This window comes from Phasianus colchicus, chromosome Z (assembly GCF_987193195.1).
Source record: "Phasianus colchicus chromosome Z, bPhaCol1.hap1.1, whole genome shotgun sequence".
NCBI lineage: Eukaryota > Metazoa > Chordata > Aves > Galliformes > Phasianidae > Phasianus > Phasianus colchicus.
The window spans coordinates 79,734,468-79,761,148 of NC_143476.1; the positions used below are offsets into that span (position 1 = coordinate 79,734,468).

The following is a 26,681-nucleotide window of genomic DNA, read 5'->3' on the forward strand; positions in this document are numbered from 1 at the left end:
TTTTGAACAGTTGGCATGTTAATACTGTATTTCAGTTATGCTCTATGAGAATGTTTTGTATTGAGAGCTTTGTAACTTAACAGTGTCTATAAGGGTAAAAGTAAGTTGCTTCAGAAAGTGGTTTAGCATTTAGCAGACATTATATACCCATTCTATTGCTAATTATTATTTTATGCTGTTCTAAAAATGAAAGGTTATGTGGGTGGGGAAGAGTTTGGATTTTCTTTAGAGTGTTATCTTAAGGCTTCCTGTTTTGTGGTAATAATGTTATGTATGACAAGAAGTTTCTCAAATGTGTCTTAAAAATAAACTTGTGATAGTGTTAAAATGTATTTCTTCTCGCTTTAGCATTGCAAATAAAGAAAAACAATCCCCTTTGGCAAAAACAATGTCTTAGACATCTCAGGGAACTGTAAGAATGAACATAGGACAAAACAATTTTGAAAAGACTAATTTTTTAAAACCTTTTTTATTTTTGGAAAGAAAAGAATGTGAAAGAAAATCTTAACAAATTGACTTGAAAAATTTTGTAGATGTTTGGTGGCTGTTGAGCATTTTTTCACATTGCATATTTTTCATTAGTAGAAAATATGATATGATTGGGTGGATTTTAAGAAAATATGTTGTTCCCTTTTAAAGCAGTCAGACAACAACAACAAAAACTATTTCCCCTTAGTAATACATCTGCTTAATTCCAGTAATGCTCCTGTTCCATAGTACGTAGGATATGTGTTTTTAATTTTAGCAAACTGAAAATATGTAAGTAGACAGTTTTTCAGCATCAGTTAAAGCCTTATTTGGAATGGGAAGGAATTTGTTTAATTTGATTGTTTTTCTCTTTAATGTGTGAATGCAGCCTTTCTCCTTAAAAGTTGTTTAAATTCTGCTTGTCTTAAACTAGCAGCTGAAAGTTTTGGCACAGGAGCTCTTAAATAGCATGAAGGACCATTTACTGTTGGGAAAAAAAGCTTTTCTGTTTTATCTTAAATTTATTGCAAGTGTTTTTTATTTCTTAATTTAGTGACTATTGACATATGAGAGCAGATCTGGTTTCATCTGTGTTTTCAATATGAAATGTCTAAAATCTGTATTTTTTTGTGATGTAGCTATATAGCTTATGATAAAAATACATTAGCTGTTACTTCTAAGATCAGATACTACATGAGGGTTCAGGGGTGTATCTAGCAGTTGCCTTCCAAGTAGTGTAGCAGCATCTTTTGTTGATTGTTGTTTTTTTGTTGTCTACAGCTCTCTCTTCCTTTATGTGCAGCAGCAGGTCCCTAAAAAACGTGATTTTGGTCTTAGCAAATTTAACAGTTGAATAGGTGTAATGAATGTTGTGGTATGGATTAATCTTATAGAAGAGTTTCTAATCTTCTGTTTGTCAGTAGGTATCTTTATTATGATGAAATAATTAAAAAAACAAGCAGGAAGAGAATGGCAAAGTAAATTCTCAAAAACTTCAGAATACTATAAGAAGTTACAAGATTTGCAGGATATAGCCAAATTGTATGTGGAATTATTTGTATGGTTTTATCTAAGAAACAATGCTGCTGAATCCAAATATATTTTGAAAAATAGTGTAACAAAACCAGATCATATTTTTCTTTTAACAGATGATCACTGTGAATGCTTCATTGTTCCCCAGCTCTATTACTAATTCTTTAATAGCAGTTGGAAACGATGGCCTTCAAGAAAGAGACAGAATGGTTCGAGCATGTATTGCTATTATCTGTGAACTAGGTAAGATAATTGAAGCTAACTAAGAAAACTGAAATGGTTGTCATCAGTTTTTGAAGGGATTCTCTTGTGTATTTATAGTAAATAGCTTTTATTCAAATAATAAAGTGAATTTGTTTATTAACTAATGAATCAGAGGTTAAATGTTCTTAATGTCTGTTTTGTAGGTTTAGTTACTAGCTTGATATTAAAATTAAAAAATAAGGGCTTTAAACTGAAAATCTCTTAAACATCAAAGATTTTGGGTACTGTGCTTTAGATACTGTACTTTAATAATTGGCATTTTTGTGTTAAGTATTTTCTTCAAACAGCTGATAATTTCTAGGATTAATGGATTCAAGGTTGTGAGAACTCCATATGTGAGTTTCAGAGTATTTTCAGCTAAATATTAATGCAAAATAACTTCATCGTTTTCAGGACATAGTTTTCTGGTTTAAAGAAATAAGTAATTTTCTAATTTTTTTAAGTTACAGGTATCCAAGTTTTGTACTTCTGGACTGATATTTTTTTGCAGGGAAACCTGAGCCTTACTGTATGGAAACTTGGTTAGAAATATGATGGAAAATTGCTTCACAATGGTGACTGCTTGAACAGAGTTTTAGTTGAGAAAATTAATTAAAAATCAGTTCATTGCTATGGTCTGTCAGTTCCATTATAAACCTTATGTGTTTCTCAGCAGTATTCAGGAAGGAAAGGATATATGTGCTAAACAGACAAGTTTGTCGTACTGAAAATCTTGAGATGTTTTCTATCACCTGTTGAAGTGATCTGTTTTTCGTTTAGCACTTCAGAATCCCGAGGTGGTGGCTCTTCGGGGTGGTTTAAGTACCATCCTGAAAAATGTGATCGATTGTCAGCTAAGCCGAATAAATGAAGCTTTGATAACTACCGTTTTGCACCTCATTAATCATCCAAAGACCCGTCAGTATGTGCGAGCAGATGTAGAGTTAGAGGTGAGTTCATTTTTACTTAGTGACAGAAATTAAACAATATATTGTTAATGAAGATGTTCAATTTTCAGTTGAGATTTCACACTTTGTGTTAATGCAGAATGTCAAAGCAATTAACCTTTAAACTAAGAGCATGATTTGTAAAGAAAGAATAATATGACAAGTTGTAGTGGGACTGATGAAAGGGCAAAATCCATTAATTGTTTTGTTATGTGAAAGTAATGCATGTCTTTCTTTTGTTTAGCGAATTTTAGCTCCTTACACAGATTTTCACTACAGGCATAATCCAGACACAGCAGAAGGACAGCTCAAGTAAGTGTTAGCGCTTCAATTTGTGTACATGGAGTTGTAACTGAAATATTTTTTCTCCTAAGTGACAAAACAGATCAGAGAGCTAATACTGAACTGTTCGAAGTTGAATGCAATAGCTAGTTAGAGTGCAAGTTTATAAAACATTGTTAGGAATTAAGAATTAAAAGATAAAATTATTTTTCTCCTGTAATATTTCTTTTATCTGGAATTATCACAATCTGTGTATCTTCTGGTATAGATTTCTTTTTGTCTTAAATATCTGCAGTGTTAGTATGTTTGAGTTAGTTTCCATTTGGTGGTTGTACAGTCAGGCTTTGGGGGGGCAGTAATTAAGCCCTTGTATTGTGCCTGTGGTCGTGTAGTAAGAGTGGTACTGCAGGGGTTTAGCATGAGACCTATGCAGTTTAGCATCTTTATCAGTTCCCTGAAGGTGAGGATGAAGTACACTCTCATGAAGTTTACACATGGTAGCAAACTGTGGAACTGATAGAATCAAAAGACAGTGCTGGCATCCAGAAGGACTTCAGGCAGGAAGAGTGAGCCGAAAGAACACGATGAAATTCAGCAAGGGCAGATGCAGAGTCCCATGCCTGGAAGGACATATTATGAGGTAGACTGTGAGCCTGACTAGGTGGGAAACTGTTCTAGTAGACAGAATACCTGGGGGGCAGACAAGATTGACAGTGTGTTAGGCTACTTTTAAAAGTTCATAGCTAACAAGTTGGGGGATGTCATTTTTCTTTTCGATTTGCACTTGCAAAAATTCACATAAACCACTGGTTCTGGTTTTGGACCTCTCAGTTTAGGATGACCAAGGAGCAGGAGCACACTGTGTAAGGGAAAGCTTAGGGACCTTTCTAATATCTGTGCAGAGGTTATCAAGAAGAGGTGGTCAGTGGTGCATTGTGAAAACATGAAACAGCAGAGATAGACTGAAAAAACAAGTTCCAACTTGAGAAACAGATTTCTGGGAGATCACTCAAGTGTTGAAAAAGGCTGTTGCAGATAAATGCTACAGCCTTCATCCTTGAAAATTTCTGAGACCTAACAGGATAAAGCCCTGATTATTATTACCTGGCTTGCTCTCAAGTCAGCAGCTTCTTTTTGTAGGAAATTAGAATAGGTCACAGAAGTCACTTTCTACCTCACATATTCAATTTTTGTGGTTTTTTTTTTTAATTATTAAATGTCAGTAGGTTATCAGATTTGGACAGTGTCCAAGTCCTTAGGCCCCTGCTGCAGTCTTAATGTCAGTGGAGACTTCGAAGTGATTACTCTGATAGATCAAGAATAGCTGTTTAGTTTATAATCTTTCCACTACAGAAAAATAAACTGAAAAAGAAAGACACAATGATTAAAAATGGTAATCTTTGTATATATGTACACATTCAATGAAATATATATGCGCACACAAAAATGTACGTATGTGAAAATTTTCTTACCTTGATTTTTGTACCCTGTCTTTTTTCAGTTAACTACCTGCTGTGTAAATAACACAGTTTATTTTACAGTAATTAACTGTGTCTTGTCATATTTGTTTAATGACAGAGAGGACAGAGAAGCACGGTTCCTAGCTAGTAAAATGGGAATTGTGGCAGCATTTAGATCATGGGCAGGTAAGATCTCTTAATTTGTTTTATTTGTTGACTGACAAGGACTTTTCAGGGCAGTGTAACAGTTTATTTAGTCACAAAATCTGACAATCTTGGTTTTTCTGTCACTTCCTTCCTGTAAAGTTTTGATACTGTCAAATTTGAGGACTCCTAAATAGTTCCTTTAGACTAACCCTATCGGTAGGATGCAACCTTATTTTCAGTTCAGAATACTGTATCAGCTGTGCCTTAATGGTGACACTTGGTATTTGATGGTGAAAGAATGTTGAAAGTAGCATTGTGTCATAAGAATTTGCCTTGGAAATTATATTGTCTGTGTAATAAGAAATCTTTATCTATGCAGAAGTTTTCAACAGAGTAGATTGATTAGCATCTGCTTTTACTAAGTGGTGTAGTTGAAGATAAATCCCAGTCTGGATGTAGTTTTGGTTGTCTTGTAGAAGACATTTCTGAATCCAGAAAAGATTTTTGTATTTTTTTAAATCCTTTCTCTGCTTTCTCCATGGTAATAAGGCCTCATTCTTTTACCGAAGTCAGAGTCTTACAAATAAACAAAATCAAGTGATATGACCCCTACAGAAATTTTGGATAGGCTTTGCACATGCTGTACTTAAGAATGATTTGGACTGTATAAAAGTTGTAAGACTATTTAAATCATTTGTGCAATGTTCTGAAAAAATGATCAGAAATTGTAACATTGAGATATCCTTTCAAAAAATGTCTTGTGTTTTCTTGATGCTGAAGTGCAAGTCTGGAGAGTTTATGATAACTCTGAAGATTCTACAAAGCAGTTTATGTTAGGAATGTTGCTACATTTTCTCTCATTCATACTGTTAGAACTAATACCATAATTTTGAAAAGTTCAAGTGACAGTTGTTTTGTAATATATTATTTGATGTGGTACTTTTACAGTTGCAAGTTCTCTTATTTTGTTGGAGGCTAAGAGAGCATTAATGTTTGTAGTACGAAAGTGTCCTCATGATATCATCCTTCCCAAAGACCCTGTAGCAAAAAAGACTGAACATTTATTTGGTTTGGTTTTTGTCCTGGCTTTTCAGCTTTATTCTTCTTATTTTACCTGTCTGTCCTGTCTGAGCTCTTCTGTTCTGCTTTCCTAACTCTCTGGACTGAGTTATTCTTTAGAGTTTATTACTATGTACTTTGTCTTCCACTGCAGTCTTCGTCTTACAGATGAAATTGGGGCATGCAGCAGTGACTGTGTGCACTGAAATCTATTCCTGCATTGCAGTGGGAAGGTGGCTATTAAATATTCTTGAAAAAAAAAAAAAAAAAGAAAGAAAGAAAAGATCTCTGTGGGTAAATGAGCTAGACATAGGTATTTATGTTGTGGAAGTTTTGAACTTGAGGATATCATTCCACATAAAGTACATCGTAAAAGTTTTTACTCATACAATCGTATTAAGTAGTTACCTCATTTCATTTTTTAGTACTTCTTTCTGAATTAGATTTATTTATATGTCCCAAGAACTGGCCCCTTTTTTATTCATGTGAAGTTATTTCTTGGATAAACTTCTTTGGGTTTAGAATAGTGTGTTTCTGTAAGGTTTTTTCTTTTGTAACGTGAAGAAAAATAGTAAGGAAATGAGCAAGTTTGCTGTCTCAGGAGCCACATCTTGAGTGAAGAGATTTAAGATTAAACTGAGGCTGAAAATCAGAGTAATAACTTCAGGCGGTATTCAGGAACATTTAAGAACAGTTTATATGTTCATCCTTTTAATGCTAAGAAATGAAACTTGCGTGAACATACTGTGTAGAAGGACCAAGTATGCGAGAGGCTGTCAGATTTTATGTGAAAAAAAAATGTTTTGAAAAGGTGAGCCCTTCTTATTGTGGATAAGATGACTAAAAGTGATGCATAGGGAATGTTATTCTAAATATTTAAACTTGCTGTTCAGAATTCATCTGAGATTAAAGGGAACCTGATTACTGGTTGGGTTAAGAGACAATTTTTGTTGCAGAAACTCTTAATGGTTTTGCGTACATCTTCTGGTCTAAGACTGATTCTTTGTTTATGATTTTGTCTGTATGCAGTTTCTTTGTGAATATTGTTTTTGTGGAGATAACTTAAAAATACTAAAATTCACATTAAAAAGGACAAAAGTAACGATATGTCTTAGTTTTGAAATTAGTAGATTTTGTTAAACATTGATTGAAAATGAAAGATGGCATTATGCTAGTGATTAGTAACTTTTGTCATCTGTACTTTTGCTCAAACTAGAAATCATTTAACAGTGTCTAGTATCTGTTTTTTTGATGAGGTAACAATGTGTATTAATTTTTTCCAGGTATTATTAGTCTGTGCAAACCTGGAAATTCTGGGATTCAGTCTCTTATTGGGGTGCTTTGTATACCAAATATGGAAATACGGGTAAGTGTTAAATATTTCCTATTGGAATAGGAATATATTTGATGTTTTAGTTAATATGCTTACAGTTTTTTTAAACAATTTAGTGGTCTAACACAGAATCTAATTATGAGACCGCTAGTCTTCAGTTTATTTGACCCTTAAATTTTCTGTGTGATTTTTCCATGTGGTCAAGCTGCCTGCTCTTTCTGTGTCTGTGGAGTGTGAATCAAAGCTCACTCTGTCTGACAAGAGGAAATGGAGAAGGAAAAGGGAAAAACGTGTTGTACTAAATGAGCAGGCAGTAAACAAGATATTTATATACGCAGGAATATTTTTGGCATTGGAACTGATTTATAATCTATAATCTTATTTTCTTTCAGTTTATTTGCTTTTAGTCTTAGTCTCTTTTCTTATTTTATATATATCTTGAAATTACTCTGAATTTAAACAACTTTTAGAAATATGCTAAAATACTTGAATTGGTGCTGTCAAGAAAAATATGCTTTCAACTGCTGGTCTTGGTTTTAAGTTTAGTTCTCATTCATATTTTATGGTGTTTAATTACTACATTATTATTTAATGATGTTTAATTACTACAGACATAGCAGGCATTAAGAGAAGGTCCATCATTTGCATGAATTCACAATTATATCAGTAGTGTGCAAGTAAGTCAATTTTTGCTTTGACAATAAGTCAAAACAAAACTATAGTAGCTTTAATAATGAGATAAAAATGTAGAATTTGACACAAACAGAAGCATTTCTTCCGGGTTACTTCCTAAATCAAGAAATTGCTGGTCACAGCAGTAACAATTCTAAAAAATACATATATAATCTGAGGACCTTATGTTTTTCTAGACTGCAGTGACAATAAGGCACCATTGTGAAGTGAGCAAAACTTCCCTTTTTCTCCAGATTCCTTTAGAAAACATGCTTATAATCCAAAAACCAACTCCAAATCAGATGCCAGTTTTAGCACACTGTAAAAGTCAACTTCAGTGCTAATTTAATTGTGAGCGAAAAGGTTGTATTTTCTAAATGTATCAAATTGCCATTTTGTTTTGTTTTGTTTTGCTTTTTGTTTTTTTTGCAGCGAGGCCTGCTTGAGGTTCTCTATGACATTTTTCGCCTTCCTCTCCCTGTTGTTGCAGAAGAATTTATTGAGGCACTTCTTAGTGTAGGTAAGTATTTTGAACCAGTTCACACAAGAATTCTGTCAAATTCTTCTACAAATTTGATGAACCCATTATCTTTCCCCTGGATTGCAAATTATATCAGTATTTACTTTTTCATCAGTGAATTCATGAGGTATTCTCAAGTCCAGTTTAAAATCCTTTTTCAACAAATTAGCAGTGTTCAAGCTACAAGTCCTCTTTTGTTCTGATGTTCTTACTGTGTCGAAGTTGGATAGAAGATCAGTAATGAAGGGTAATAGAGCTATTACACAAAAGACTGTACAGTACAAGTTATTAGTCTTCGAAGTATTTGAAGTATTGGTAGTGTAGAAGTGTTGGTGAATGACACAGAAAAGTTACTGGGAAGTATCTCTGTATATTGAATATATGCTAATTTTCCTCAGTGCACTTCAGGAAACTTAATTTTCCTAGGGTAATTGTATGTTTTCATGTCTACATTAAGAAAAGTTACTCTTTTAAGTTTAGAGTTATTTATTTGCAAGCTTTAAAAATGTCCTCTACTTTTCTTTCACAAAAGTGTCAGCCTGAAGAGAGTAATTCTGAGTCTTTTATGTTCCATCATCCTCCAATTCTTGTTACGGATGTTCTGTAAAGGCTTGATTATAGAAGCTTAATCCTTGTTCTGAACTTCGCTATTAATAAATCATTCTTTGTTGCAAACTTGTGACTTTGCTAGATATGTGTGCACATTTAAAAATGTTACAGTGCTTTTAGTTGGATAAATTTCATGTGTTTTTGAATAGGAAAAATCATTATTTTGATATTTAAATGAAATATTTGTCCTAGCTTTGAAGTTGGCTCACTTTGTGTAGTAGTGTGGATTGAATGAAGATCCTTTTTGACCAAAAGTTTTCTGTAGTTTCAAACCTGAGGGTACTCCTGCTCATAAAAACTACTATCAAAATAACACTGAAATACAGAGCTATAATTGTTTTTTTTGTTTTCTTGTAGATCCAAGCAGATTTCAGGACTGCTGGAGACTCTCTGATGGCTTTGTAGCTGCTGAAGCTAAAACTATATTACCCCATAGAGCCAGGTCAAGGTGGGTATTTAATAAACTCAGACTAAGCCTTTGATTCGTTGTGTACAAAAGAATTGCTTTTCTCTTGCAGAAATAATTTGTAAAAAAAAAAGTTTTTTCTAAACTGTTTCCCTATGATTTTCTCCTTAGGCCTGATCTCATGGATAATTATTTGGCTTTAGTGCTTTCAGCTTTTATTACGAATGGACTTCTAGAGGTAACTGGTGATATTAGATTGAAATAGATGCTTACTACTTTTCTCTTAAAAACATTGAATAAGATACAGTATATACACCCTACATTAAATATTGTAATTATTTTTTAACTTTTTTTCCAGGGTCTTGTAGAAGTGATCACCAGTAGTGATGACCATGTATCTGTTAGAGCAACTATCCTTTTGGGAGAACTTCTGCATATGGTAAGTAAAGTTTCTTTCTGAGAGTAAGTATTATTAGTAACTCGTTGAGAATAGTTTTTTTGTTAGTAAAGAGTGGAATTTGTTTGGAACTTGGAACATCCACTTTCCATCAAAATAAAAGGCTATTTTTTTATTTTGTAACACTTCATACATTAAAAGCAGCATGAATTGATAGTTTTGATAGGATGTTCATCTCCAGCTCTCATTATTTCTCCACCTTGCATCAGTAAAGCATTGTATTTTTAAGCGAGAGTAGTGCAAATTTGCTTATCTGTTACTGTGTTTGGGAATAAAACTACTACTTGTTTTAGCTTTTCTGTAATGGTACTAGTGACAGGATGCTTAGCTTTCTGCTTCACAGATGAAACTTTTGCACATACAGCTGGAGCACTTCTTAATATTTAGTTGTGCAACTCCCAACTTGAATTGGTCTTCCCACGCTGCTGTAGATAGCCTCTGAATAGCACAGAGAAGCTGAAGACACCTTGTTTCATGCCTCTTGCCTCTCTGTGTTTGAAGAAAACTTAATCTGTTTGTTCTTGCCTGGACTTGATATTTTTAAATGCACATTCAAGTGCTACTTTGCAGCCTGCTGAGGAACTGTTAGTCATACGTGAAGTGGTATGGTTTACGTTTCTGGCCAAACAAGTGGTTTTGTTTTTTTCCACATCCTTTATTGACAGCAAGGAGAGTACATGCAGCAGAGCACTTTCTGTTAAGGTTTCATGTATATTTTTTACTAATTTTTGTGTGTGAAGTATCTTTTGTTGTTTAAAAGTATTGAATGGACATGCTGAAATTGTATTTCTGATTTTATATATATTTTAGTACTCTCACACATGTGACATAAAGGGATGACTGATACTTTGCATGTTTTTGCATATTACCTCTTCCAGCTACCACGAATGCAAAAAAAAAAAAAAAAATTAAAAATTTCAAGATGGAGTCCTACACTTGTTTTTAGTTTTAATTGTTATTCAGATTGATTAATTAGATAAAATATTCAAAATCGTGTCCAATTATTGTTGGTAATATGTGAAAAATTTTCATGAATTTGTGAAGCTCTCCTGAGAAATAGTAGGTTTTTTCAAATGCTGATCCTTCAAAGATAGAAATGTTGTAATAAGTTATAATAACCAGACTTATTTTTTTTGTTTAGGCAAACACAATTCTTCCTCATTCTCACAGTCATCACCTGCACTGTTTACCAACGCTAATGAATATGGCAGCATCTTTTGACATCATGAAAGAGAAAAGATTGTAAGAATTGCAAGTTGCTCTAAAAACAAAAATACATATGTCCTTTCTTGTAATTGAATGAAAACCCACGTTATATTTCTTTGTTGCTTGAAATCGTGGATATCTTTATTTACAAGCAGACATATTCATATAGAAATCATCACTGACGCTAAGAAATAATTTCTAGTAGATGATTCTGGAAGTGATGTATTACAGAAAGAACTTAGAAATTCTGAAATCCAGAAAGAAAATTTTGATAGTCATTTTCAGAACACATCTGCATATGCTGTGATATTTTTTACACATCATTTTTCTAAATGAGCTATAAGCTCATTTTTGACAAAGAAACATCTGAGTCATGTTTCATGTATTTAACCTGTCCATTCTTTTACGTTTTCTCTTTGGCATTTTGATACAATTAAATTTTCCAACCTAAGAATGCTTGTGCCAATTTTTCTACTGATTTATCAGTAGCTGAGTAGACAGTAATTGACCTAATTATTGAATCATTATTGAAATGAGCAAAAACAAAAATTTAAAATCGGTATGGAGCCATTTCTTAAAACCTTTTTCTTCAGATGAAAATGGTCACTGTGTTAATAGTACCTTTGTTAAAACTTTATGCAACATCTTTTTGAAGTTTGCACTGTTAATTTTAACAGTGAATATAAGAATTCATGAACAGAAATGGTGAATAATTTGTGTAACATACTGCATTAGCATGTCTGTTAGGCAGCTTTAGGAACTGTTTGGAAGTCGTGCTATTCAAATGAGTTGTATATAGGCGTCTGACTTGAATGTTTATAGAAGTATTTTTATTGCTCATTGAGCAAGAAAAGCTTGAACTCTAGAATTTTAAAAATTGGTGGGCTTTTAGTTATTTTTTAACCTGGTTTTAAAGAGTTTATACATCTACTAATTTTGCAATTTAATCTGAGATATTCCTCATTGTAAAATACCATCTCCTGAGTGCTTCACATAACTTAAGCTGTTTGAGGAATGCTGGGAAAATTTGATAGATCCAGTGTCTTTAAAATGTGTGCCTGGAACTCAGGTTATTTACCTGTATTTGTTTTTAGAAGGCTTTTTAAAGTGAGTATGACTGGGAATGTTTCTTTTTCTTTATATATACTTACAAGAAGTTATAGAAAATCCTTCTGTTAGTTTCATCATTGTTTTTGCCATTCCTGGCTTGTTTGATCAGTATTTCGATAAATTATCTTCACATTTTGTTTTGTTGTATTGTCAGTGATGATTTACAGAATCTTTGCAAACTGCTGTTGTAAAATTGCAAATGACACTTGCAGATTGCTTCTCAGAAAGTTTCAGATTTTCTGTTTGTATTTCTGAAGATCCCTTATGCCACCAAAAGATTTTGGTATGTGAAAATATTTATCAAGAAAGACATATTATTTTGTAGACAAGCATGTCTATTTATTGGGCTTAAGCCACAACATAAGCCTTTCTTTAGTTGCAAATACTGTCAGTAGTTTGATTTAAATTTAAAAAAAAAAACAAACAACAACAGTCTTCTAATAGTGACCTAACTTGAATAACACTGAATATTAATATATGAAAAGTGCTAAATATGATTATGATTACTATTTTAAAAAATCATGTAATTTGAGGTGAAAATTATTTTTATTTCTCGGTGTATACTGGTTTAAACCATTAGTAGAAAAATGGCTGTTGTGTATCTTTGTCTGAAACTCTGTTTGCAGGGTATTTCACGTAAAACTCTGGGAGGAGAGGAAGAGTGAAGAGCAGAAAGGGGTTATATTTGTGAATTTCTAGAAAATTTCTTACATGCTGCTGTTGAACTGTTAAGATATAAAGAAGAAAGCATACTGCTGACACTACTGATGCCCAGGAGTTTAGGGGTCATAAGGGGAGGAAGAGAATTGACAAGGAATGCTACTTCAGACAAGTTGAATCTGATCCCTTCAACTGCAGGGTGTTGATCTACTGTGACATTTTATATACTTTTTCAGCTTTAATCTTCACAACATGTTCTAGATGATCTCTATAGGTCCCTTGTAATTGAACTGTTGTATTTTTCTGTGAAGTGTGAAGGGCACCGCTGGTTGTAGAGCGGAAGAAAAGGTGTCAAGTCTCATTCTTTAGTAGAAATTCTGAATATTTTCTGTGTAATTTCACTACAAGACTAAAGCATGTGAATGTATGAAAACTTGCATCAAGACAAGCATCTTTGGCTTCAGAATTGTTGGTGAAACCTTGCTTGGGGAATGCTAATTGAACTTAGAGCACTGATTCTTTAGTTGACTCTTAGTTGTCAAACACTGATTACAATATCTTTTCTACTAGACGAGCAAGTGCTGCACTGAACTGCTTAAAGCGATTTCATGAGATGAAGAAAAGAGGACCTAAACCTTACAGCCTTCATTTAGATCATATTATTCAGAAAGCAATCTCAACCCATCAAAAAAGGGATCAATACCGTGTGCAGAAAGACATTGTTATTTTAAAGGTATTACCATTATTAATCTTTCAGAATTTAATTTGAAATTGTATTTTGGATACTAAAATCCCACCCCATCCTACCACCTCGCTTTCTCTTTTAATTCAGAGTAATTAATATGATTTTTGTAGATCTTTTCATTTAATATTTTCTTTACCTACTTGTGGATACCATTATATGTTTTCTAGAACTTGAGTGAGTGTATAGTAATTTTAATGCAATTTAGGCTCCATTATGGTCTCCTGCACTTAGATTACTACTTCCACAGTAGTATAACCCTGCAGGTTATACTCAGGTACAAATTACTGTGGAGCAGAGCCCTTCTGATGAGTGTTACATGAAAAGTAAGTGTACCACGTAGCAACTACAGCAATGATATGAGACAGCTTTTCATGTCTATGTTGCAGGATACAGAAGAAGCACTGATCATGAATCTGCGAGACAGCCAGGTTCTCAACCATAAGGAGAATCTTGAGTGGAACTGGAATCTGATAGGGACCATACTGAAGGTGAGCATAAAAAGATGTAATACAATTTTTAGGAGCACCTGTTGGAAAAAAAACTGTTTCTATTTCACATAAGAGTTTTGTCGTGTATTACTAACTCCATACTATATGCCATAGTTAAGTGTTCAGATGTTTTATTAAGGGAGATAGTTTAGTGGGGAAATACTGGTGATAGGTGAACAGTCAGACTAGATGTTCTTGGAGGTCTTTTCCAACACTGGTGATTTTGTGATAGTCTTCTCAATTTCGGAAAGTTACAGTGAAATTGATTTAATCAATACCAATATACTGTACATAAAATGTACAGTATACCAATATACAGTATACTTTGTCTACAGTCTGTAAGCTGCAGGAGGGGAAAAGCACACTACAATTCAATCCACAGATGTCTTTGTAAAAGCACATTAAATTTTATTCGGCTTTATTTGAATACAAATAGATTTGAGATATAATGATCTTAAAATTACTAATACTTTACACTTCTGTCTAAACTATATAGGAATATTACCTTGTTCAGTTTCTTAGCATAGCTTGTTTACTTTCACATAGCATGAGCTGAAGGTAAATATTATGTGTGGGTTAGAGGTTGAGCTTCAGATGCTTTGGCCAAGTTACTAGTAATGTGTAGACTTGACTAATATAGATAGTTTTTTATAAAATTAAACTCTCTTTATTCAACATTTAATAACAGGAGATCTCTGACGAGGAGGGCATTTATCTCTTTCAGAGGACTACCCCTTTTTTGAGCACTAAAATTCCTTTGAACAAGAAAACTTTGAGTATTCAGTACATCATCTTGAAGACAGAGGAGCTCCTGTCATTCTGTGTAGCACAAGCATATTTTTGTTACCCTCAGGAAATATTTTCCAATAGTTTTTGTTACAATTAGTTTGTTATAAAGATGATTGAAGTACTGACATAATCAAGCTTATACTCAACAACAAAGCAAAAATGAGCATGCTGGAAAACCTACCACAAAATACCCAAAATATTTGTGTATTTTTAAATAGGCTGATTGAGAAAGCAAGAATCTGTCTGCTATAAAAACCTAAAAGTGTGTGTGTGTGTATTTTTATATAATCATGTATATTTATGTAAATATTTATACATATATTTATGTATATGTGTATGTGTATATGTATATTTACGTATGTATATTTATGCATATACACATATATATCAGAGTAGCTTTGCTTCACTAAATTTTGCTTGTTTATAGATTCTTATTGTAATTTAACTAACTTTACATTAATTAGATATTTTACTCAGTAATAAAGGTATTAATCACGAAGCCATTCTTCAAAATACCGCATTTAGCTAAGGTGTATAATATTTTGATAATAGAAATTTTATAGGGATGACAACTAAGAGCTCCTGTTTTCCTGAGCTGTTAAAGCAGAAAAGCTTCTAAGTAAAGGTGTCAGTTTCCCTACTATTTCAGATATCCTCTGCAGTGTTTTTTATATTCTCCAGTAAAACAGATTTAAATGCCTCAAAATCTCTCTTACACAGAGTAAGTAGTCACTGTGCTTTCTGGTTAAGTTCTAACCACTTCAGTTCCTGCTAATGTTATCTTAATTTACATTGGTGTTTGTCTGAGCAGTCCATCTTTAGACTGAATGAATTGCATCCAGATTTCAGCGTTTGGAGTTCATTATCGTGTGTGGCTAAACACCTTCCTCCCAGTCAGTCATAACCATATGACTGTGGAGCAGTCTTACCACCTCACTGTCACTTACCACCTCACTTCAGTCCCATGTGGTCCCTTTCTGCCTTTTTACTTGTTTAACTTGCTGTTTAAATTGCTAAAAGAAGAACAGAAGTGCTAGTGGTTAGCATGGAATAATGAAGACTTTGTCACTGACAGGTCTGCACCCTTAGTCTGGTGCTGTGAGTCCAGCATTACTAGTATAGTCAGTTTTACTGATCATTAATTATTGCACTGTCTTAATACTGCTGTACCCATTGGAAATGTATAATTCTGTTGCTTAGATAAGAAAGAAAGGAGAGAAAAAAAGGGAAAGGTCCAGCAAAATGTACTGTGGCTTTTTGCAATCCTTTTTAGAACATCTTTCATGTATCAACAGAGGAATTTAGCTCTGGGTAGTCGGGTCTAGTGGTTGGTGACCCTGTACGTAGCAGGGGATGGAAACTAGATGATCATTATGGTTCTTTCAACCCAGGTCATTCTATCATTCTGTGAATTTAAATTCATTATACTAGGTGATTAAATGACAATTTTTAAAACAAATGAGATTAATAGTGATTTTTCTTTTAAAGCAGTTACTGTTATGCATACTGAAATGTGTTGTTTACTCTCAGAATAGATACTGAGTAAGGCAGTTGTATTTACTTTTCATTAGCATGTCATAGTTTGTTGTTTTCATTAGAATTTTGGACTTCTGCACATAGCATGCACACAACAATTCCCACTTCTACCCAGAAAAAATAGAATTGTTACTGGAGCAAGAAGTATGGGCTTTTCAATAGAATAAGGTGGTTTTTTTATTTGGTAACATTAGATGCAAGGAATCTTACGCTTCAGAATGTTAGCTGAATACAATAGAAATGAGTAAATATTAGGGATAAACATTCAGCTAATGTACAAGTTTCATGTAATGCTGTATTTCCTATTTTCTAGTGGCCAAATGTAAATCTAAGGAACTATAAAGATGAACAATTGCACAGGTATGTAAAAATTATGCAGACTTGCTTTGAAGAAAGAAATTGGAAAAACTGTTGTTTGTAATTTCAGTAAGCTATTCCTTGAAGATGTCACATTTCTAAAACTTAATCTAGACATAAGCAGCAAAACAGTAAATATTTAGATTTCAATATTTGCATTAAACAAGCAGGACTTTAAGATTTAGTGGTTTCTTTTCTGTGCATACTTCATATACCTATTCACTTAACAAGGATCATTCAAGTTTTACAAAACCCTATTTAATTATAAACTTTATCACCTCTTTGTTATTTAATACAGTAATGTTTGATGGCAACAATTGTCAACTTTTGATGAAATGGATCTGTGGTTGTGTAGTTGTACCATTACATCCATTATCAAAATGTAAGAGGAAAATGTTTCTAGTTGCTATTAATGGTGAAGGAAGCATGTGTAACTTGAAACAATCAAATAACGAAAAAAAAAGCAGACCAAGAACATAATATAGCTCTGGTTCCTTTCACATCTAGTGACATTGATATTTACGTTATTAGTGTGATTTTGTGGTAATCGCTCCTAAGTAGTTTTTGGATATTACTTATAACATGCATTCCAGAAACTGATTTGATTTAAATAAACTATTTGGAAGACTAGTTCTACATTGGTAGGCGTGGAAAGCTAGTTGAAGGAAAACCTAAAACTGTAAAATCCTGAAAGGCTCATGCTGCTCCACTTCGTATTTTTACCAGAAAGTAATAAGGCTGTTTTTATAGAGTGTTTCCAGCATTAGAGATACTCTCATTGTAATCATAGTTTTAATTTGATCTTTTTCATTTGTAACTTTTTCTGTGATTTTTTTTCCATACTTAAACATAAATTGCTTATCTGGCAAAGGATTATTTGCCAAGTCTGTTGGCTTTCTAATAATGCTTCTCTAAAGGGTATCTGCAGTCCTGTCTGTGATACCCACTCTCTACCTTCCTTTCTGGGACAGTGCTACGTATCCTCGTTTGCAGTGCAGTTGGGCTGCAGTTCAGTGAGAAAATTGAAAAATGTGGAGTTAAGATAGTATAAAACTTCTACAGGGTTGTGGGATACATGTTCTAATGACTGTAAAATGCTGTTGCTTGTTTAATTAAAAGTAATTAAACTGCTAAATAGCTCTAGTTTCTCTGCTGAGGATCACAGAATCACAGAATCGTAGGGGTTGGAAGGGACCTCCAGAGATCATCGAGTCCAACCCCCCTGCCAAAGCAGGATCCCTACACCAGGTCGCACAGGTAGGCGTCCAGGCGGGTCTTGAATATCTCCAGAGAAGGAGACTCCACAACCTCCCTGGGCAGCCTGTTCCAGTGCTCCGTCACCCTCACCGTAAAGAAGTTCTTGCGCACATTGGTGCGGAACTTCCTATGCTCCAGCTTCTGGCCATTTCCCCTTGTCCTGTCTCTGCACACTGCTGAAAAGAGTCTGGCCTCGCCACTTTGCCCCCCACACCTTAGATATTTATAGACCTGGATCAGGTCCCCTCTCAGTCTTCTCTTCTCAAGGCTAAACAGACCCAGCTCACTTAGCCTTTCCTCATAGGGGAGATGCTCCAGGCCCTTCACCATCTTTGTGGCTCTCCGCTGGACTCTTTCCAAGAGATCCCTGTCTTTTTTGTACTGGGGAGCCCAGAACTGGACACAGTACTCCAGATGAGGCCTTACCAGGGCAGAGTAGAGGGGGAGGATAACCTCCCTCGACCTGCTGGCCACGCTCCTTTTAATGCACCCCAGAATACCATTGGCCTTTTTGGCCACAAGGGCACACTGCTGGCTCATGGCCAACCTGTCGTCCACCAGGACACCCAGGTCCCTCTCCACAGAGCTCCTCTCCAGCAGGTCATCCCCCAACCTGTACCGGTGCATGGAATTATTCCTCCCTAGGTGCAAGACTCTACACTTGCTTTTGTTAAACTTCATCTGGTTCCTTACTGCCCAGCTCTCCAGCCTGTCCAGGTCTCGCTGAATGGCAGCACAGCCTTCGGGCGTGTCAGCCAATCCTCCCAACTTCGTATCATCAGCAAACTTGCTGAGGGTGGCCACTACCCCCTCATCAAGGTCATTGATGAAGATGTTGAACAGGACCGGTCCCAGCACCGACCCCTGGGGAACACCGCTGATTACAGGCCTCCAACCAGACTCTGCACCGCCAATGACAACCCTCTGTGCTCTGCCAGTCAGCCAGTTCTCAACCCACCTCACTGTCCACTCATCTATCCCGCACTTCCTCAGCTTCGTTATAAGGATGTCGTGGGAGACAGTGTCAAATGCCTTGCTGAAATCAAGGTAGACTACATCCACTGCTCTCCCCCCATCCACCCAGCCAGTGACAACATCATAGAAGGCTACCAGGTTGGTCAAGCACGACCTCCCCCTGGTGAACCCGTGCTGACTACTCCTGATAACCTCCTTTTCTTCCAGTTGTCTGGAGATGGCATCCAGCACAATCTGTTCCATCACCTTTCCAGGGACAGAGGTGAGGCTGACTGGCCTGTAATTACCTGGATCTTCCTTCTTGCCCTTTTTGAAGACTGGAGTGACATTGGCTATCCTCCAGTCTTCAGGCACCTCCCCCATTCTCCAAGACCTCTCAAAGATGATAAGGATTTTTCCTTTAATTTTGTATTTTTGAAGACGTTTAATATATTTATTTTACTGTTAGCCAGAAAATATGACAGGAACACTATTAAAGGAAAACTGCAATTTTTTTTATATAGATTGCCGAATTTCAGATGCACAGTTCATGCAGTGTGTATACATGTGTTTATATATTTGCACCCATGTGTAATAGGCTTATGTATAAATGTAGGCACTAATACATACATTGCTAATAGGAAATAAATTACCCTTCATTTGAAAAAAAAAATTAAATTCTCAGATTTCATTTGTAATTGGTAACTGGGGTAGTTATCTACTCTATTTTTTTTTAACTAAAGGCAGTGCTGTATAAACTTCCTTAATGCTTGATGTATTTACCTTGAGATAGAATATTGTTCTTTTAAAGCACAGACATGCATTTATTTTTATACTAATAAATGGTAGGGGAAAGCTCTGCTGAACTTCTATTTATGCAATGCAGAGATGAAGTTTTTTTGAACAGTGAGTCTCTATTTGCTAGCAGAATTGCTAGCACTGTTTTGCTTCAGAAATGCTTAACTGAGGTGAGTGAAAATACTGTTAATGAATAAATGTAGCCTTTTCCTAACAGAGCAGAAGAATGTATCTTTCCCAGTAGCATTAATTATTATAGTTGATGAAAATTCATGTCACATAAACATTAGGAGAGACACTTTTCAGATACTTTTTTTTTTTTTCCAGCCCTTGGCACCAGATAAATTAGAGCAGGCTAAATTACATAAACAAGAAGTAAGCTGCAGTTTTTAAGAGTGTAGAGATTTTGAGTTCCTTTGCATATTTTTAGGTCATGACAGAAAATCCTTTATAACGTACAGTACAGTGACATCTTTGAAATTGTCTGGATAGACCCAGTACTGTACCTCCTACTCTCTTTTAATGGCTTCTGAAAATTTATTGCCAATAAGCAATAAATGATAAAATACCTTTTATAGCAGCATCATTTTATACTGTTAGGAATTCCTTTTCTTACAGAAAAATAACATTATTTTTTTTTTTACTTTCCATAGGTTTGTAAGGAGATTGTTGTATTTCTATAAACCTAGCAGTAAACTTTATGCCAATCTGGATCTGGACTATGCCAAGGCTAAGCAGCTCACTGTTGTGGGTTGTCAGTTTACTGAATTTCTTCTTGAATCAGAAGAGGTAAGACATTTTCGTTTACAAGGAAGAATGCATAAAAGGAAAAATCCTAAATAAATTTGAGCAAAAACTTAAATAAACTTTACTGCATTAAACCAAAGATGAACAGCATACTTAAGAAATATAACTTAAAATGCTGAATTGTCCAGATGAGACCAGGGGGAGATAATTAAGTCTGAGTTGTTTACTAAGTACATTTTTTTTATTATTACATTCTTGTGGGATTTTTTGTTTAGTTTTGTTGATTTTTATGTTTTTGCTATCTGTATCTGTCCTTTCTTTATGTCCTTTTCTCTGTATTGAAAAGGTTTATGCCTTGGGTCAGAAGAGCAGGGAAAGTGTCGCTGAACAGTCCTTTTCCTGGAACAACCAGAGTTGATTCTAAAATGTTTAGAACTTTTTTCTTAGTTTGAATTGTTCCCCTGTCAACATTTCTATTTTGTGTCTGTATTGTGCTTGTACATTTAAGAAGCTTAAAATGGCAGATATCAGTAAAGAGAGTACCAGTTCAGTTTCTAGTAAATGCTTTTACTCTGTTTTTTCAGGATGGACAAGGTTATCTGGAGGAGCTGGTTAAGGATATTGTTAATTGGCTCAACTCTTCATCAGGAATGAAACCTGAACGAAGTCTTCAAAATAATGGGTTACTAAATACCCTTAGCCAGCACTATTTTCTGTTTTTTGGTACTCTTTCTTGTCACCCTCATGGAGTCAAAATGCTTGAAAAATGTAACGTGTTTCAGTGGTAAGTGTTTTTGTTCTGTTTGGATTGTGCTTACAGATGTAATCATTACAGAACTTGTAAACTGTGTATGAGGGCCACTATCTATAAAGATAGATTCTTGTGATTACATCAAGTAGAAACTACCTGTTTGTAGGATGGATTTTTTTTTCTTTTTATATTTTTCTTGGTGGTGGGCAGGTGAAGGGGTTTATTTCTATTTTGTCTTGTTGGTTGTTTATTTTTTTTTAAGATAACAAAATCCATACAGTTTTACAGTGTTCTAGAATGAAGATTGTTAACAATGCTTCATAAGCATTTATTTTTGTAATAATCACTAATTCAAATGTGCTGACAAAACTACTACAGAACCATTTTAAAAGCTGGGTTTTTTGTTTTTTTTTTTGTTTTTTTTCTGCCATGTAGTGCTTTATTCTTCCCCCCCTTCAACAGTTTTAATAGTTTAAAGTCACTTCACAGGAACTTACTTTGAATTCTGTATTTATAGAAATAAAGGTTTTTTCAGAAGGCTAAGTTGAAATTCTTGATTGAATAAGTGGGTATTACTGGATTCAAAGACTGATATTTTCTTTTTCCCCCACCAGTCTTCTTAATCTTTGTTCTTTGAAGAACCAAGATCATTTGTTAAAACTGACTGTTTCTAGTTTGGATTACAGCAGAGATGGCTTAGCAAGAGTCATCCTTTCTAAAATTCTGACAGCAGCTACGGATGTAAGTTCTATCAATTGATATACTTTTTCTATTTGCCACTTTATTATCGAAGATTGTAACAGTTTTAAGATGTTGTATAAATTCAGAAGAGCTTTGTATTTAGTAAAATAAAAGTCATATTCATGTAGCTCTTGTATTTACAATGGACTTCACACATTCTGTTGTATTTGCACTCAGAACTTAAAGTCATTCAAACAGATATCTCATACATGAAGAGAATTACTTTTTAAATGTGCTTACCAAGTGTGTTCCAAGGGGAATAGACCTGATGAAACTAAGTTAAGAGTGAAAAAATTAAAACTTGAATCTTCATGCTATGATAATAGTAGGGGAAAAAAAGGAAAACTTTTTTTCACTTAAATAGTGAAACATCCTTTATTGATCTCTTGAACATTGGATAATGGTAAAGCTGCCACAGGCCGTTTTGTTTCCTGATAGCTGACCTGCTTGGAATTCTTAGAATTCAAAGGGACTTTGTTTTTTTTTTTTATCTGAAAGAGGCAAAATACAAATAAAACGGACAATCTCATCCGGAAGTAATGGATTCTGTCAACCACACATAATTTCATACATCAATAATTAACTTCTTAAACTCTTTTCCCGCTTTCTATGTGCCTAGCCACATGCACTCTTATGGCAGTAACTGAACTTTTGGAATTTTGAAGAGAAAATTTCACTGAATTCTGCTTGACTGAAAAGCAAAATGTGAACTTGTTGAAGAACCCTTTGGCAAGACTGGTGTACAAATATTGCTAATATCATCTCTTAATATTTGGATCTAGCAATTTTGTCTGATTTCTTTGATTATTTTGGATCAGCTGTATTAACTGTATTTTTGTGGTATAGGAGATATTTTTGAGCTTTTGTAATTGCAAGACTGTAAGTCTCATCCAGGAACTGGAAGGAGTAGTCTGTTCTGGGAGAATAAGATGATCTAAAAGAATAAGGAAAATATTGAAGTGACATGCTTGCATGAGTAGTTCTGTTAACTGAAGAGTAATTTGAAAGCAAATCTTTATCAAGTGTTAGGGGAGGTACTTGCCATTTTATGGGTTTTATTATGTAGAACTTTGAAACACTGTCCAAGATAACAGCACTCCTTTTGTATTTAGAGAGAATGATAGGGAGAAATTGAAACTTGTTCCACTTCACTCTTCAGAACCATAGGGATAATATATATTCTAGCTATACTAGCAATCTGCCATCTTAGACAAGTGAATACTAAAATTGATTTAAAACATCCATCCAGTTCAAATAAGACAATTACAAGCTCTTCCACTTTGCCCATTTAAGGACTTCTGATGAGAACCTAGAAGAATGAGTACAGCCTGTGTAGCAAATAAGCAAATGCCTGCGGAAGGATTTCTCTTTTACAATCCAGATGTTAGATTGTGATTTTGATTTTGTGCTTTCTCTTGCTTCTAAATTAGGTTTAACGAGGCATGGAACTGAGTGTAATTTATAAAAAGCTGTGCTTTGTAAGGGTAAAAGACAATCTCCAATAGGGCTTCTTCTGTTTCAAATTCTATTTCTCTGAGATGTTATCAATGAAATATTTCTCATTTCATGAGCTAAAGATGCTCTTTTTCTTGCTTTAACTGAATATGCATAGATTAGACTTGGAACTTGGAAATATTAAATCCAACTGCCTGACCTCTTCAGGGCTAACCGGAAGTTATACTGTATTACCCAAATGCTTCTTGAACATTGGTAGACATGAAGTATCAACCACGTTTCTAGGAAGCTAGTTCCAGTATTACCCTGAAATTTCTTGCTGTGTCCAGTCTGAATCTCCTCTGGCACAGCTCTGTACCATTCCCATCCTGACATTGGTCTCCAAGAGCAGAGCCTAGCACCTCCCTCTGTTTCCTTTCCTCACAAGCTGGATTGAGCAGTGAAGTTACCTCTTGGCTACCTCCAGACTGGACAGCTTGAGTGCCCTTAGCCTCTCCACCAAAAAAATTAATATATATTGAATAAGTAAAAATGTGCAAGTATTTGAAGATGAAATAATGAAACAAGATTTACAGTTTATACTCTTCGTTTTTTGTGAAATCCCATCTACTAAATATTTCAGGAGGAAGAGGACAGATCGTTCCAGAAGACAACTTAGTGTCCAGTCTGGACCAATTCACTTATCTCTGATAGTACAGATACTCATATATCTCTCCAGTACAGATCCCTTACAGTTTAACAAATAGAAAATTTGCTAGGTTAGAGTAGCCTTAGAAGTATAAGAAGTATCGTAGCTTTAGAAGTATAAGAGCACTAGAGACGTTAAGTAAGATTTGACAGTGACCGAGTTACTAATGATCTCAGACTCAAATTTGTTGTTTGAATATAGTTCTGTAATGGACTATCATTTTAATGCATAAGGTGTTCATTACAGTTATTTTATATAAAATATGGTGATTGAATATGTATTTTCAAAAGTGATAAATCATTAACCACATTGATTATGTTTCTTTCATTCAAAAAAACATTTATTTTCCTTGCTTTTGCAGAGCTGCAGGCTGTATGCAACAAAACATTTACGAGTATTACTGAGAGCAAATGTTGAGTTCTTCAGCAACTGGGGGATTGAGTTACTGGTGACCCAGTTACACGATAAAAATAAAACTATTTCTTCTGAAGCACTTGATATTCTAGATGAGGCATGTGAAGACAAGGTGAGCATCTTTTCCCTTTTCCATCTCCCTGTAGTAAGCAACTCTAAGCTGTTCCCCACCCCCTCCAGTTACAAAGGAGAAGTTCAGGAAGGTATTCATACTTTGCTGTCTTGATCATCATTGATAGTTTTAGTAATACTCTTTTCTTCATCATGCGGTTTAGAAACTGCACCGTTAATAGCAATGAGAAGTAGATTATGCTTACTATAAATATTTACTCAGTCTTAATATATTTTATCATTATAGTTTTTTAAAAAGAATTGCATATGTCATGACAGAAGGTAGCAGAAGTGGATGATATGAGTGCTGTTTGATACTTCCTTGTATGAAAACTTTACAGCATCGTTACTGGCAGGTTATTGTAATTATAGTTTTTAGAGGGTTATAATGCTCTAACTTACACATTTTTAATTATCTTAGGCCAATCTTCATGCCCTTATCCAGATGAAACCAGCTCTATCTCACCTTGGAGACAAGGGTTTGCTTCTACTCCTAAGGTAAATGTATTGAGTATGCTGTTGAAATTCACACTGTGGAAGTAATAAACATTTGTTTTTTATTCATATTATGTGATTGAAGTATGATATTGACTGTCTGATGTTACTTTGCAGGTTTCTGTCCATTCCAAAGGGGTTTTCATATCTGAATGAAAGAGGTTATGTAACAAAGCAAATGGAAAAATGGCAAAAGGTAATAAGAAGAATAGAAATGTGTGTTCACTTGGAATTAGGAAGAGGGAATGTGTACGAACACATTTGAGAGGGCTAAATGTAATTTTAAATATTGTAGATTTACATATGCATTACTAATACCAATACATGTATTCTCTCAGTGGCTTAAGAATTTGCTGATAAAGCTTAACAGCTTGGTCTTAGAGTTGCATAACTCCTTTGTGGATGTGTACTCTTTTACCCAGGGCTTTTATGTACTTTTGCTTCTCCAGCTAATACACTGAGAGTAATGACTTTCCAAAATAGGTTGTTTTAAGTCTTACCTCCAGAAATGTGGAAAGGAATACTTCTTTTCAAGATGCTTGTCAACACTGATAGTGGGTAATTAAAGTTATATCCAAATGTTATGAAGATGGAATTAGCCTATGCTATTAGAAAGTAGATAGAATACAAGATGCATTCAAAAAAACCATAAACAATATGAAGTGTGCTCTGAAAGTAATGCCTCCTATATTATTATGCAGTCCCACAGTGTCAGAGGCAGGTAGGTGGCAGTGCTATGGCAGTAGAGGTAGGTTGAGTCTTCCCAACAGTGTCCTGTTGCACTTTGTTGCTTTGCAACAGATGGCAGCAGAGAGGCAGTCTGACAGATCTGACATGGAAGTACATAGGAAGCAAAGGTGTGTCATTGAACTCCTCCACATGGAAAAAATTGCACCCCTTGACGTTCATTCACACTTGTGGACATTTGTGGAGACCGAATACTGGATGTTAGCACAGTGAGACACACAGCAGTGGGTGGTGTGTTACTGCAGTGTTAGCAGGGACATGAAAGAAAAACTGTTTTCCTCATGGCCATGCACAGCTGTCACACCACAGAATGGGAATTAGCTAATAGTGGTAGCTATGTTGAAAAATAGTATTTTGTAGCTGAGAACTAGTTCTTTGTGTATGTTGTAGTTTCCATGAAAATAAACAGGGCATTACTTTTAGAACAACATTCATACATTGTTGGCAGACTAAAAGTGGTATTCATGCATTATTTTGTTTTTGCAATTTTTATGTTTATTTTCTGGAGGGAGCAGTTATTCATTTTGTTAATGGTGACAATTATATGAGCTGTTAGGTGATTTTTTGACTAATTTATAAACAGTATTAGGTATACTGAAGTGTACTATGGTCTGTTTAGATTTTTCAGGTTAAAGTCAAATGTGAAATATTTCTTAACTTCTTTTTAACAATTTTTCTGAAATACTTACGGAATCAGTTGTTGATTTTCTTTGAAGTCGTATGAGTGAAGTACGGTTATTTTGAAGAGCACCACGTTCAGATCATAAAGAAACTCAGCCTTAATTAAGAAGCAGTTCTTATGTTCCTTCTTTATAAACTACCATACAATAAAAAATAAACCACCTAAATGTATTGTGTCAAACATTACCTTCTTTTAGGAGTATAACTTAAAGTACGTTGAGTTGATTGAAGAACAACTAAATGAAGCACTTACAACGTATCGCAAACCTGTTGATGGTGATAACTATGTTCGTAGGAGCAACCAAAGGTAAACACT

The 26,681-nt window shown here is 34.6% G+C and overlaps 1 protein-coding gene across 1 annotated transcript in view; it reads left to right on the forward strand.

Moving 5' to 3' along the window:
* RICTOR (RPTOR independent companion of MTOR complex 2) overlaps positions 1–26,681 on the forward strand; it is an 82,010-nt gene that overhangs the window by 40,401 nt on the left and 14,928 nt on the right. Inside the window, exons 7-26 of the mRNA XM_031594537.2 lie at positions 1,617–1,743; positions 2,524–2,693; positions 2,935–3,002; positions 4,551–4,618; positions 6,922–7,004; positions 8,076–8,163; positions 9,130–9,220; positions 9,350–9,416; positions 9,537–9,617; positions 10,777–10,877; positions 13,182–13,344; positions 13,743–13,844; positions 16,483–16,529; positions 20,189–20,324; positions 20,867–21,066; positions 21,648–21,774; positions 24,279–24,443; positions 24,864–24,940; positions 25,055–25,133; positions 26,563–26,672. Of these exons, the coding sequence (XP_031450397.1) occupies positions 1,617–1,743; positions 2,524–2,693; positions 2,935–3,002; positions 4,551–4,618; positions 6,922–7,004; positions 8,076–8,163; positions 9,130–9,220; positions 9,350–9,416; positions 9,537–9,617; positions 10,777–10,877; positions 13,182–13,344; positions 13,743–13,844; positions 16,483–16,529; positions 20,189–20,324; positions 20,867–21,066; positions 21,648–21,774; positions 24,279–24,443; positions 24,864–24,940; positions 25,055–25,133; positions 26,563–26,672 (2,150 nt within the window). The remainder of the gene's footprint in view (positions 1–1,616; positions 1,744–2,523; positions 2,694–2,934; positions 3,003–4,550; positions 4,619–6,921; positions 7,005–8,075; positions 8,164–9,129; positions 9,221–9,349; positions 9,417–9,536; positions 9,618–10,776; positions 10,878–13,181; positions 13,345–13,742; positions 13,845–16,482; positions 16,530–20,188; positions 20,325–20,866; positions 21,067–21,647; positions 21,775–24,278; positions 24,444–24,863; positions 24,941–25,054; positions 25,134–26,562; positions 26,673–26,681) is intronic.